The 13,661-nt window shown below is 45.3% G+C and overlaps 1 protein-coding gene across 1 annotated transcript in view; it reads right to left on the bottom strand.

Annotated features, from left to right (window-relative positions):
- Nucleotides 1–13,661, bottom strand: part of atp10a (ATPase phospholipid transporting 10A) — a 171,996-nt gene that overhangs the window by 120,208 nt on the left and 38,127 nt on the right. Inside the window, exon 3 of the mRNA XM_064952702.1 lies at nucleotides 9,926–10,011. Coding sequence (XP_064808774.1) covers nucleotides 9,926–10,011 — 86 coding nt within the window. The remainder of the gene's footprint in view (nucleotides 1–9,925; nucleotides 10,012–13,661) is intronic.

The following is a 13,661-nucleotide window of genomic DNA, read 5'->3' as shown; positions in this document are numbered from 1 at the left end:
AGAGGCTCTAGTATCATAACACTATAGACTCTCTATCCCTCAATAACTTATAAGACTGTACCCTCATAACCTATAGAGACTGTCTAGCCAGTAACATTCTATAGAGCCTGTAGTAGTCAGTAATACTGTTCTTACTAACTCTATCCCTCTGATATCAGTAACTTCTAAGAGGCTGTAGTTGCCAGTCATACTATAGAGGCTGTAGTAGTCAGTAACACTATAGAGGCTCTATAGTCCTCTATAGAGGCTGTAGTAGTCAGTAACACTATAGAGGCTGTAGTAGTCAGTAACACTATAGAGGCTGTAGTAGTCAGTAACACTATAGAGGCTGTAGTAGTCAGTAACACTATAGAGGCTGTAGTAGTCAGTACACACTTAGAGGCTGTAGTAGTAAGTAACACTATAGAGGCTGTAGTAAGTTTAACACTCTATAGAGGCTGTAGTAGTCAGTAACACTTATGAGGCTGTAGTAGTCAGATCAAGCATAGTCACTTTATAGAGGCCATAGTTTGTTACTATGAGGCTGTAGTAGTCAGTAACACTATAGAGGGTGTAGTTCAGTAACACTATAGCAAGTAACACTATAGAGGCTGTAGTTGTCATTAACATCATATCTGTAGTAGTCAGTAACACTATAGAGGCTGCCAGTAGGTAATCCAGTTACAGTAACACTATAGAGGCTATAGTAGTCAGTAACACTCTATAGAGGCTGTAGTAGTCAGTAACACTCTATAGAGGCTGTAGTAGTCAGTAACACTGTTCTCTACAGTAACTCTATAGAGGCTGTAGTAGTCATGTAACAGTCTATAGAGGCTGTAGTAGTCAGTTATAGAGGCTGTAGTAGTGTAACACTATAAAGACTGTAGTAGTCAGTAACATTCTATAGAGACTGTAGTAGCCAGTAACATTCTATAGAGCTGTAGTAGCAGTAATACTGTTCTCTACAGTAACTCTATAGAGGCTGTAGTAGTCAGTAACACTTATAGAGGCTGTAGTTGTGCAGTCATACTATAGAGGCTGTAGTAGTCAGTAACACTAGAGGTTAGTAGTCAGTAACACTATAGAGGCTGTAGTAGTCAGTAACACTATAGAGGCTGTAGTAGTCAGTAACACTATAGAGGCTGTAGTAGTCAGTAACACTATAGAACTGTAGTAGTCAGTAACACTATAGAGGCTGTAGTAGTCAGTAACACTATAGAGGCTGTAGTAGTCAGTAACACTCTATAGAGACTGTAGTAGTCAGTAACACTATAGAGGCTGTAGTAGTCAGTAACACTATAGAGGCTGTAGTAGTCAGTAACGCTATAGAGGCTGTAGTAGTCAGTAACACTATAGAGGCTGTAGTAGTCAGTAACACTATAGAGGCTGTAGTAGTCAGTAACACTATAGAGACTGTAGTAGTCAGTAACTTCTATAGAGACTGTAGTAGCCAGTAACATTCTATCAGGAGTATTCATAATACTGTTCTCTACAGTAACTCTATAGAGGCTGTAGTAGTCAGTAACACTCTATAGAGTAGTTGCCAGTCATACTATAGAGGCTGTAGTAGTCAGTAACACTATAGAGGCTGTAGTAGTCATTAACACTATAGAGGCTGTAGTAGTCAGTAACACTATAGAGGCTGTAGTAGTCAGTAACACTAGAGGCTGTAGTAGTCAGTAACACTATAGAGGCTGTAGTAGTCAGTAACACTATAGAGGCTGTAGTAGTCAGTAACACTCTATAGAGGCTGTAGTAGTCAGTAAACTCTATAGAGGCTGTAGTAGTCCGTAACACTCTATAGAGGCTGTAGTAGTCAGTAACACTCTATAGAGGCTGTAGTAGTCAGTAACTCTATAGAGGCTGTATTAGTCAGTAATCTATAGAGGCTGTAGTAGTCAGTAACACTATAGAGGCTGTAGTAGTCAGTAACACTATAGAGGGTGTAGTAGTCAGTAACACTATAGAGGCTGTAGTAGTCTGTAACACTATAGAGGCTGTAGTAGTCATTAACACTATAGAGGCTGTAGTAGTCAGTAACACTAGAGAGGCTGTAGTAGTCAGTAACACTATAGAGGCTGTAGTAGTCAGTAACACTATAGAGGCTATAGTAGTCAGTAACACTCTATAGAGGCTGTAGTAGTCAGTAACACTCTATAGAGGCTGTAGTAGTCAGTAACACTGTTCTCTACAGTAACTCTATAGAGGCTGTAGTAGTCAGTAATGGGATAGAGGCTGTAGTAGTCAGTAACACTATAGAGGCTGTAGTAGTCAGTAACACTATAAAGACTGTAGTAGTCAGTAACATTCTATAGAGACTGTAGTAGCCAGTAACATTCTATAGAGCCTGTAGTAGTCAGTAATACTGTTCTCTACAGTAACTCTATAGAGGCTGTAGTAGTCAGTAACACTCTATAGAGGCTGTAGTTGCCAGTCATACTATAGAGGCTGTAGTAGTCAGTAACACTATAGAGGCTGTAGTAGTCAGTAACACTATAGAGGCTGTAGTAGTCAGTAACACTCTAGAGGCTGTAGTAGTCAGTAACACTATGCTGTAGTAGTCAGTAACACTATAGAGGCTGTAGTAGTCAGTAACACTATAGAGGCTGTAGTAGTCAGTAACACCTAGAGGCTGTAGTAGTCAGTCCTCTATAGAGACTGTAGTAGTCAGTAACACTATAGAGGCTCCTAGTAGTCAGTAACACTATAGAGGCTGTAGTAGTCAGTAACACTATAGAGGCTGTAGTAGTCAGTAACACTATAGAGGCTGTAGTAGTCAGTAACATTCTATAGAGACTGTAGTGGTGTAACATTCTATAGAGTCTGTAGTAGTCAGTAACATTCTATAGAGTCTGTAGTAGTCAGTAACACTATAGAGGCTGTAGTAGTCAGTAACACTATAGAGACTGTAGTAGTCAGTAACACCTAGAGACTGTAGTAGAGTAACACTGTTGTCTACAGTAACTCTATAGAGGCTGTAGTAGTCTATATGTTCTGTAACACTATAGAGGCTGTAGTAGTCAGTAACACTATAGAGGCTGTAGTAGTCAGTAACACTATAGAGGCTGTAGTAGTGTAACATCTATAGAGGCTGTTGTGTCAGTAACACTCTCCTGTAGTCAGTAACACTATAGAGGCTGTAGTAGTCAGTAACACTATAGAGGCTGTTGTAGTTAACAATCTATAGAGGCTATAGTAGTCAGTAACACTATAGAGGCTGTAGTAGTCAGTAACACTGTAGAGTCTGTAGTAGTCAGTAACTCTTTCTAGTCAGTAACTTAGTAACACATATCCCTCTTACTAAGACTCTATCCCTCTATACCTAACTAAGACTCTCTGTCCCTCTGATATACCTTACTAAGACTCTCTATCCCTCTGATATACCTTACTAAGACTATAACCCTCTGATATACCTTACTAAGACTCTCTGTCCCTCTGACATACCTTACTAAGACTCTCTATCCCTCTGATATACCTTACTAAGACTCTCTGTCCCTCTGATATACCTTCCTAAGACTCTCTGTCCCTCTGATATACCTTCCTAAGACTCTCTGTCCCTCTGATATACCTTCCGAAGACTCTCTATCCTCTACCTTACTAAGACTCTCTTCCATCTGATAACCTTCCTAAGACTCTCTGTCCCTCTGATATACCTTACTAAGACTAACCCTCTGATATACCTTACTAAGACTCTCTATCCCTCTGATATACCTTACTAAGACTCTCTATCCCTCTACCTTACTAAGACTCTCTATCCCTCTGATATACCTTACTAAGACTCTCTATCCCTCTACCTTACTAAGACTCTCTATCCCTCTGATATACCTTACTAAGACTATAACCCTCTGATATACCTTCCTAAGACTCTATATCCCTCTGATATACCTTACTAAGACTATAACCCCTGATATACCTTCCTAAGACTCTCTATCCCTCTACCTTACTAAGACTCTCTATCCCTCTGATATACCTTACTAAGACTCTCTATCCCTCTAATATACCTTACTAAGACTATAACCCTCTGATATACCTTACTAAGACTCTCTATCCCTCTACCTTACTAAGACTCTCTATCCCTCTACCTTACTAAGACTCTCTATCCCTCTGATATACCTTACTAAGACTCTCACCTCTATCCCTCTGATATACCTTAACAAGACTCTCTATCCCTCTACCTTACTAACACTATAACCCTCTGATATACTTTACTAAGACTGGGCGGTATACCGGGGTATTTGGAAATACCACAGGATCGATTTTCAATATTGTAAATACCGTTTAAACTATTTTAAGTTTTTTTTATAATACATTTTAATATTTGTAGCTACTTAAGTAAATACCTGCAGTCAACTTGTGCTATGCCTTAGAAGATCAAGCATATCACTTTCAATTCACTGGTCACCATGTTTGTTATTATGAAGCTTACCGGTAATCCCCAGTCACGTGGGGTTTGTTTACATGCAAACAACGGCAAGTGACTGGAGCTTTGTGATTCCATCACTATCGTGCAGCATGCGCCAGTGGATCCAGTTACAGTATGGAATTCACAACTACATTTTTGCCAGCTAGATATCTTAGACTATTATGTTAACAGTCTAAAATGTGCTATATGCTCTGCAGTTGTGCATTTGGTTTGCTAATTTATTAGTTAGTTGGCTATCTAGCTATGTGGTTAGCTTCTTTCAAAATCAAGCTTCGCTTGGTAACAGCAGAGAATCCCCTCCTGGATCAAGAGCCTTGCTGGCGAGTATTTGTTTTGTGCAGCAAGCTGTATGTGTGGCATTGTTAAGTTCCTTGTATGGTTTAGATCAGAGACTGTAGAAAATTATTTGCAATGCGCTCGTTAGCACTCTCAATGGGATTTTACTTGAACTTGTTAGCATTGCTAACCATCAGATGACAGTGCCTCAGTGGGGTGTTCAGTGCCGGTATGACCGAATATCCCGGTTTGGCACAAGGTCGGTATGAAACAACCACGATATTGTAGTAGTGACTTCTATGGTAGTGAAGCCCTCAGTCATCAGGATATTCATCCCATTACCACCATCCCCGATCCTTACATCCCACCTCAAGATATAACTTTAAAAGCTTATCAGAAATCATCTAGGGAAAGTCACGGGACTGGAGCCTACGGGACTGGATCTTTGGGGTACGGGACTGGATCACTACGGGACTGGATCTTTGGGTATGGGACTGGATCTTTGGGGTACGGGACTGGATCTTTGGGGTACGGGACTGGATCTTTGGGGTACGGGACTGGATCCGGGACTGGATCTTTTGGGTACGGGACTGGATCTTTTCACACTCCAGGGACTGATCTTTCCACGGGACTGGATCTTTGGCCTCCGGAACTGGATCTTTCCACGGGACTGGATCTTTGCGGGACTGGATCTTTCCACGGGACTGGATCTTTGGGGCGGGACTGGATCTTTGCGGGACTGGATCACTCCAGCGGGACTGGATCTTTGCCTCCGGGACTGGATCTTTGGGGTGCGGGACTGGATCTTTCCAACGGGACTGGATCTTTGGGGCGGGACTGGATCCAACACTCGGGACTGGATCTTTGGGTACGGGACTGGATCAGCGGGACTGGATCTTTGGGTCCGGGACTGGATCTTTGGGGCGGGACTGATCTTTGGGGTCGGGACTGGATCTCGGGACTGGATCTTTGGGGCGGGACTGGATCTTTCCAACGGGACTGGATCTTTGCCGGGACTGGATCTTTGGGGTACGGGACTGGATCACTCGGGACTGGATCTTTGCCTGCCGGGACTGGATCTACGGGACTGGATCTTTTGCCTGGATCTTTTCCGGGACTGGATCCTGCGGGACTGGATCTTTGGGGTCCACGGGACTGGATCTTTGCCTGGCCTGCCTACGGGACTGGATCTTTCCGGGACTGGATCTTTGCCTGCGGGACTGGATCTCGGGACTGGATCTTTGCGGGACTGGATCTTTGGGGTCAACGGGACTGGATCTTTGCGGGACTGGATCTTTGCCTCGGGACTGGATCTTTGGGGTACGGGACTGGATCTTTGGGGTACGGGACTGGATCTTTGGGGTACGGGACTGCCTACGGGACTGGAGCCTGCCTGCCTGCGGGACTGGATCTTTCCAGCGGGACTGGATCTTTGGGGTACGGGACTGGATCTTTGGCCTACGGGACTGGATCTTTGGGGTGCGGGACTCAACACGGGACTGGATCTTTGGGGTACGGGACTGGATCTTTGGGGTACGGGACTGGATCTTTGGGGTGCGGGACTGGATCAACGGGACTGGATCTTTGGGTGCATCCCAAATGGCACCCTATTTCCTCTATACTGCACTCCAGCCGGTCCTGGCCTGCCTCCAACACACTCAGCCCGCCTGCCTATTACCAGTCACACTCCAGCCGTCCCTGCCGTCCAACACTGATGTGATCTTCCTGTCTCCAACACTCCAGCTTGGGTTGTGCCGTGCCGGAGATCTTTGCCTGCCTGCCTCAGGATGGTAAGTTGGTCCAAGATATCCCCTAGTGGTGCCTGCCTGGCAAAGTGGGTGGGGTTATATCCTTCCTGTTTGGCCCTGTCCTGTCCTCGGATGGGGCCACAGTGTCTCCTGAGCCTGCCTGTCTCAGCCTCCAGTATTTATGCTGCAGTAGTTTATGCCTGTCGGGGGGCTAGCCTCAGTTTGTTATATCTGGAGTACCTGCCTGTCCTGTTCGGTGTCTGTGTGAACCAGCCTGCCTGCTAATTCTCTCTTTATCTCTTTCAGCCTGCCTAGGACCATGCCCCAGGACTACCTGACATGATGACTCCTTGTTGTCCCCAGTCCACCTGGCAATGCTGCTGCTCCAGTTTCAAATGTTCTGCCTTATTATTATTGGACCATGCTGGTCATTTATGAACATTTGAACATCTTGGCCATGTTCTGTTATAATCTCCACCTGGCACAGCCGATGAGGACTGGCCACCCAACATAGCCTGGTTCCTCTCTAGGTTTCTTTCTTCTTAGGTTTTGGCCTTTCTAGGGAGTTTTTCCCAGCCTGCCTGCTTCTACACCTGCATTGCTTGCTGTTTGGGGTTTTAGGCTGGCTCCAGTTTCTGTACAGCACTTTGAGATATCAGTTGATGTACGAAGGGCTATATAAATCAATTTGATTTGATTTGATGACAGAGGGGTGGTTAGTCTCAGAGATGTAAAACACTGTTCAGTCTCCGGGTAAGCTGCTGCTTCTCAAATGCTAATTGAGCATGTAGTGTGGTGTGTCCCCCATGGTGATACTCCAGCCTCCTGACTGCCTCCAACACTCCAGCCTCCTGTCTGCCTCCACCACTCCAGCCTCCTGCCTGCCTCCACCACTCCAGCCTGCCTGCCTGCCTCCTGCCACTCCACCACCACTCCAGCCTGCCTCCAACACAAAGCCTGCCTGCCTCCAACACAAAGCATGCCTGCCTCCAACACTACAGCCTGCCTGCCAGCCTCCACCACTCCAGCCTGCCTGCCTGCCTCCACCACTACAGCCTGCCTGCCTGCCTCCACCACTACAGCCTGACTGCCTGCCTCCACCACTACAGCCTGACTGCCTGCCTGCACCACTCCAGCCTGACTGCCTGCCTCCAACACTACAGCCTGACTGCCTGCCTCCACCACTACAGCCTGACTGCCTGCCTCCACCACTACAGCCTGACTGCCTGCCTCCACCACTACAGCCTGACTGCCTGCCTCCACCACTACAGCCTGACTGCCTGCCTCCACCACTACAGCCTGACTGCCTGCCTGCACCACTCCATAGCCTGCCTCCACCACTCCAGCCTGCCTGCCTCCACCACTACAGCCTGTCTGCCTCCAACACCACAGCCTGCCTGCCTCCAACACCACAGCCTGCCTGCCTCCAACACCACAGCCTGCCTGCCTCCAACACTCCAGCCTGCCTGCCTGCCTGCCTCCAACACTCCAGCCTGCCTGCCTGCCTCCAACACCACAGCCTGCCTGCCTCCAACACTCCAGCCTGCCTGCCTCCAACACTCCAGCCTGCCTGCCTCCAACACTCCAGCCTGCCTGCCTCCAACACTCCAGCCTGCCTGCCTCCAACACTCCAGCCTGCCTGCCTCCAACACTCCAGCCTGCCTGCCTGCCTCCAACACTCCAGCCTGCCTGCCTGCCTCCACCACTCCAGCCTGCCTGCCTGCCTCCACCACTCCAGCCTGCCTGCCTGCCTCCACCACTCCAGCCTGCCTGCCTGCCTCCACCACTCCAGCCTGCCTGCCTGCCTCCACCACTCCAGCCTGCCTGCCTGCCTCCAACACTCCAGCCTGCCTGCCTCCAACACTCCAGCCTGCCTGCCTGCCTCCAACACTCCAGCCTGCCTGCCTGCCTCCAACACTCCAGCCTGCCTGCCTGCCTCCAACACTCCAGCCTGCCTGCCTGCCTCCAACACTCCAGCCTGCCTGCCTGCCTCCAACACTCCAGCCTGCCTGCCTGCCTCCAACACTGCAGCCTGCCTGCCTGCCTCCAACACTCCAGCCTGCATGCCTGCCTCCAACACTCCAGCATGCCTGCCTGCCTCCAACACTCCCATGCCTGCCTCCAACACTCCAGCCTGCCTGCCTCCAACACTCCAGCCTGCTGCCTGCCTCCAACACTCCAGCCTGCATGCCTGCCTCCAAACTCCAGCCTGCCAGCCTGCCCTCCAGCCTGCCTGCCTGCCTCCAACACTCCTGCCTGCCTGCCAACACTCCAGCCTGCCTGCCTGCCTGCCTCCAACACTCCAGCCTGCCTGCCTGCCTCCAACACTCCAGCCTGCCTGCCTGCCCTCCAGCCTGCCTGCCTCTGCCTCCAACACTCCAGCCTGCCTGCCTCCAACACTCCACTCCAGCCTGCCTGCCTCCAACACTCCAGCCTGCCTGCCTCCAACACTCCAGCCTGCCTCCTGCCTCCAACACTCCAACACTCCAGCCTGCCTCCAACACTACAGCCTGCCTGCCTCCAACACAGACAGGCAGGTGGTGGTAATGGTAATGGTAGTGGTAGTAGTAGTAGTAGTAGTGGTGGTAGTAGTGTTGGTGGTGGTAATGGAAGTAATAATGGTAGTAATGGTGGTAATGGTAATGGTGGTAATGTTAGTGGTAGTAGTAATGGAAGTAATGGTGGTGGTAGTAGTAATGGTGGTGGTAATGGTAGTGGTAATGATAGTGGTGGGAGTGGTAATGATAAAGGTAGAAGTGGTAGTGGTGGCAGTGGTGATAGTAGTGGTGGTGGTGATAGTGGTGGTAGTGATAGTGGTGATGGTAGTGGTAGTGGTGATAGTAGTGGTGGTAGTTATAGTGGTGGTGGTAGTGATGGTAGTGATAGTGGTGGTAGTGATGGTGATGGTAGTGATAGTGGTGGTAGTGATGGTGATGGTAGTGATGGTGGTGGTGGTGATGGTATGGTGGTGGTGATAGTAGTGGTGGTGGTGATGGTAGTGGTGGTAGTGATGGTAGTGGTGGTAGTGATAGTGGTGGTAGTGATAGGGGTGGTAGTGATAGGGGTGGTAGTGATAGTGGTAGGGGTGGTAGTGGTAGTAATGGTGGTAATGGTAGTGGCACTCTATTGCCTATATAGTGCGCAGGGTCAAAAGTAGTGCACTACTGTATAGGGAATAGGGTGCCACTTGAGACAAAGCCAGTGTGCGGGTCAAAAACATCCATTCCTCCAGTTAGTTTGATTCCAGTTCCTAATGAACTTTTAACCACCATCATATCTGCACAATGCAGAAAAAGCAGCTGGAACAGATGACCAGATGTAATTCATTATGATTAAATGCAGCTCACTGAAGTAGTTTTTATCCATATGATGTCTATCAATATTAAAATAACCTCCCTCTGTAATAAAAAGTCAAGACACGATGAAGAAGAAGAGTAGGAGAAGGTAAGAGTAGGAGAAGGTAAGAGTAGTATAAACGTAAGAATGAAGGCGTACTCACATGTAGCCACGGAACCTGGCCAGGTCATTGTTAGGCTTCTCACATTCTATGACGCTGTTGTATTTGGACGGGTCAAAATCACAATCCTGTAGAACAATACACATTTTACTTAGCAATTCTGTCCTTTATTAAAAACAACTAACCTCTTTGATATAAGCATGTCTATTCATCAATAAACCACATCTCTTCTGTAGGTCATTTCATTTTCATTGATTTCTAAATGGAATCCAAAATGTGTACAAGTGAGAGTGAGATCGAGGCAGAGTCGTCAGAACCAGAGAAAACAGGCCTGTAATTCACAAAGAGTCCTAGAGAAGGAGTGCTGATCTAGGATCAGGTACTCCCTGTCCATATAATCCTATTTATTATGATCCCAGATAAAACTGATCCTAAATCAGCACTCATACTCAGACTGTGAATACAGCCCCTGGTCTCTCAGATGGTAAAGGTTATATAGGGTAGAAGAGGAATCATCATGACCAAAGCATTCTTATCAAATTGGTGTGAGACCTGAGCAAACAATAAAGCTAGTGTCAGTGTCCCGAGAAGCTTGTCAAAATGCAACGCTAGTCTGTGTGGAATGTTGGTTAACATGGAAAGCATCATTAGGTTCTAGAATCTTCATGACAAAGGTCAGAGGTCGACTCTATGGTTACTTCTTAAAAGGCCCAGTTTAGTCAAAAATGTGATTTGCCTGTGTCTTATATACAGTATATTTCCACACTAAGGTTGGAGTAATACTGTGAAAATGACAATGCCCTTTTTAGTGTAAGAGCTGTTTGAAAGAACTACCTGAATTGTCAGCCTGTTTTGGTTGGATGGAGTTTTCGCTTGCCTGGTGACATCACCATGCGGTAAATTTTTAATAGACCAATAAGAAAGAGTTGTCAAACTGTGCCAATAACAGCTAGTTTTCATTATATCCCCTTCCCACTCAGACCACTTCCAGACAGTCCTAGCAACAAAAAAATCTCTTGCTTGAGAAATTGCTCTTTGCTAAGAAGGGGGGTCAAAAGAAGTGCTCCGTGTAGGGAACAGGGTGCCATTTGGGATGTAGTCTCTTCATCACATTGAAGGAGTGAGCTACAGTCAACTCCCAAACAAATAATATTTTAGTTATGGCGAGACAATACCGGTGGATGTGACTTTTCACACCTTTGTAGGGCTGTAACGGACATGTCATTTTGGATGACGCCAGCCAAATGACCACGGGCATCGTAATACCCATTCAAATGCTCCGGACTGCATGTAAAATGGGGTTGAAACCAAATGAATAGAACGGGAATTCCCTTTCAAGTCAAGGATGTCATAATGGGTGGACAGGCGGCCATCGTGAGTGTACCGAAGCAGGAAGTCAAATCCATGCTGTGATTTGTTGATTCAACTCAACTAACATTACATTGGACGAGCCACATCAGTTTTTTTTTTTAAATCACTTGAATGAACATTCTACATTACCATGGAAATGATTGCATCACAATACCAGGCAGCCATTGAGCGTGTACCCATGAGTTTACCAGGCAAATTTCCAGGGTTAGAGGTTACAACTTTCAAGCCCATTTTATTTCTGTGTGTGTTGCGGCTACTGCTGCATTGTGGGGCACATTGCCTATGCAGCAGGAAGACGTGTTTCCTTGTTTCAGCAAGGAGAAACAAAGTTTCATCAAGGTGTTAAAATCCATTCCAATTTAATTTGTCACATGCTTGGTAAACAACAGGTGTAGAGTAACAATGAAATGGTACTGACGGGCCCTTCTCAACACTGCAGAGAGAAATAATATAGAAAAATAATAATAAACAAGTATAACTCGTACCAGGTAATAAACATGGCTATATACAGGAAGTACCAGGTAATAACATGGCTATATACAGGAAGTACCCGGTAATAACATGGCTATATACAGGAAATACCAGGTAATAACATGGTTATATACAGAGAGTACCAGGTAATAACATGGTTATATTTAGGAAGTACCAGGTAATAACATGGCTATATACAGGGAGTACCAGGTAATAACATGGCTATATACAGGAGTACCAGGTAAATGGCTATATACAGGAAGTACCAGGTAATAACATGGTTATATACAGGAAGTACCAGGTAATAACATGGCTATATACAGGAAGTACCAGGTAATAACATGGCTATATACAGGGAGTACCAGGTAATAACATGGCTATATACAGGGAGTACCAGGTAATAACATGGTTATATACAGGGAGTACCAGGTAATATCATGGCTATATACAGGGAGTACCAGGTAATAACATGGTTATATACAGGAAATACCAGGTAATAACATGGTTATATACATGGAGTAAGAGGTAATAACATGGCTATATACAGTGAGTAACAGGTTATATACAGGGAGTACCAGGTAATAACATGCTTGGTAAACAACAGGTGTAGAGTAACAATGAAATGGTACCGACGGGCCCTTCTCAACACTGCAGAGAAATAATATAGAAAAATAACAATTAACAAGTATAACTCATACCAGGTAATAACATGGCTATATACAGGAAGTTCCAGGTAATAACATGGCTATATACAGGAAGTACCAGGTAATAACATGGCTATATACAGGAAGTGCCAGGTAATAACATGGCTATATACAGGAAGTACCAGGTAATAACATGGCTATATACAGGAAGTACCAGGTAATAACATGGCTATATACAGGAAGTACCAGGTAATAACATGGCTATATACAGGAAGTACCAGGTAATAACATGGCTATATACAGGAAATACCAGGTAATAACATGGCTATATACAGGAAATACCAGGTAATAACATGGCTATATACAGAAAGTACCAGGTAATAACATGGCTATATACAGGAAGTACCAGGTAATAACATGCTTGGTAAAGAACAGGTGTAGAGTAACAATGAAATGGTACTGACGGGCCCTTCTCAACACTGCAGAGAGAAATAATATAGAAAAATAACAATAACAGGTATAACTCGTACCAGGTAATAACATGGCTATATACAGGAAGTACCAGGTAATAACATGGCTATATACAGGAAGTACCAGGTAATAACATGGCTATATACAGGAAGTACCAGGTAATAACATGGCTCCATACAGGAAGTACCAGGTAATAACATGGCTATATACAGGAAGTACCAGGTAATAACATGGCTATATACAGGAAGTACCAGATAATAACATGGTTAAATACAGGAATTACCAGGTAATAACATGGCTATATACAGGAATTACCAGGTAATAACATGGTTATATACAGGAAGTACCAGGTAATAACATGGTTATATACAGGAAGTACCAGGTAATAACATGGCTATATACAGGAAGTACCAGGTAATAACATGGCTATATACAGGAAGTACCAGGTAATAACATGGCTATATACAGGAGCACCAGGTAATAACATGGCTATATACAGGAAGTACCAGGTAATAACATGGCTATATACAGGAAGTACCAGGTAATAACATGGCTATATACAGGAAGTACCAGGTAATAACATGGCTATATACAGGAAGTACCAGGTAATAACATGGTTATATACATGGAGTACCAGGTAATAAATGGCTATATACAGTGAGTAACAGGTTATATACAGGGAGTACCAGGTAATAACATGCTTGGTAAACAACAGGTGTAGAGTAACAATGAAATGGTACTGACGGGCCCTTCTCAACACTGCAGAGAGAAATAATATAGAAAAATAATAATAAACAAGTATAACTCGTACCAGGTAATAA

Source organism: Oncorhynchus masou, chromosome 31, assembly GCF_036934945.1.
Source record: "Oncorhynchus masou masou isolate Uvic2021 chromosome 31, UVic_Omas_1.1, whole genome shotgun sequence".
Lineage (NCBI taxonomy): Eukaryota > Metazoa > Chordata > Actinopteri > Salmoniformes > Salmonidae > Oncorhynchus > Oncorhynchus masou.
This window is presented reverse-complemented; position numbering and strand designations above follow the sequence as displayed.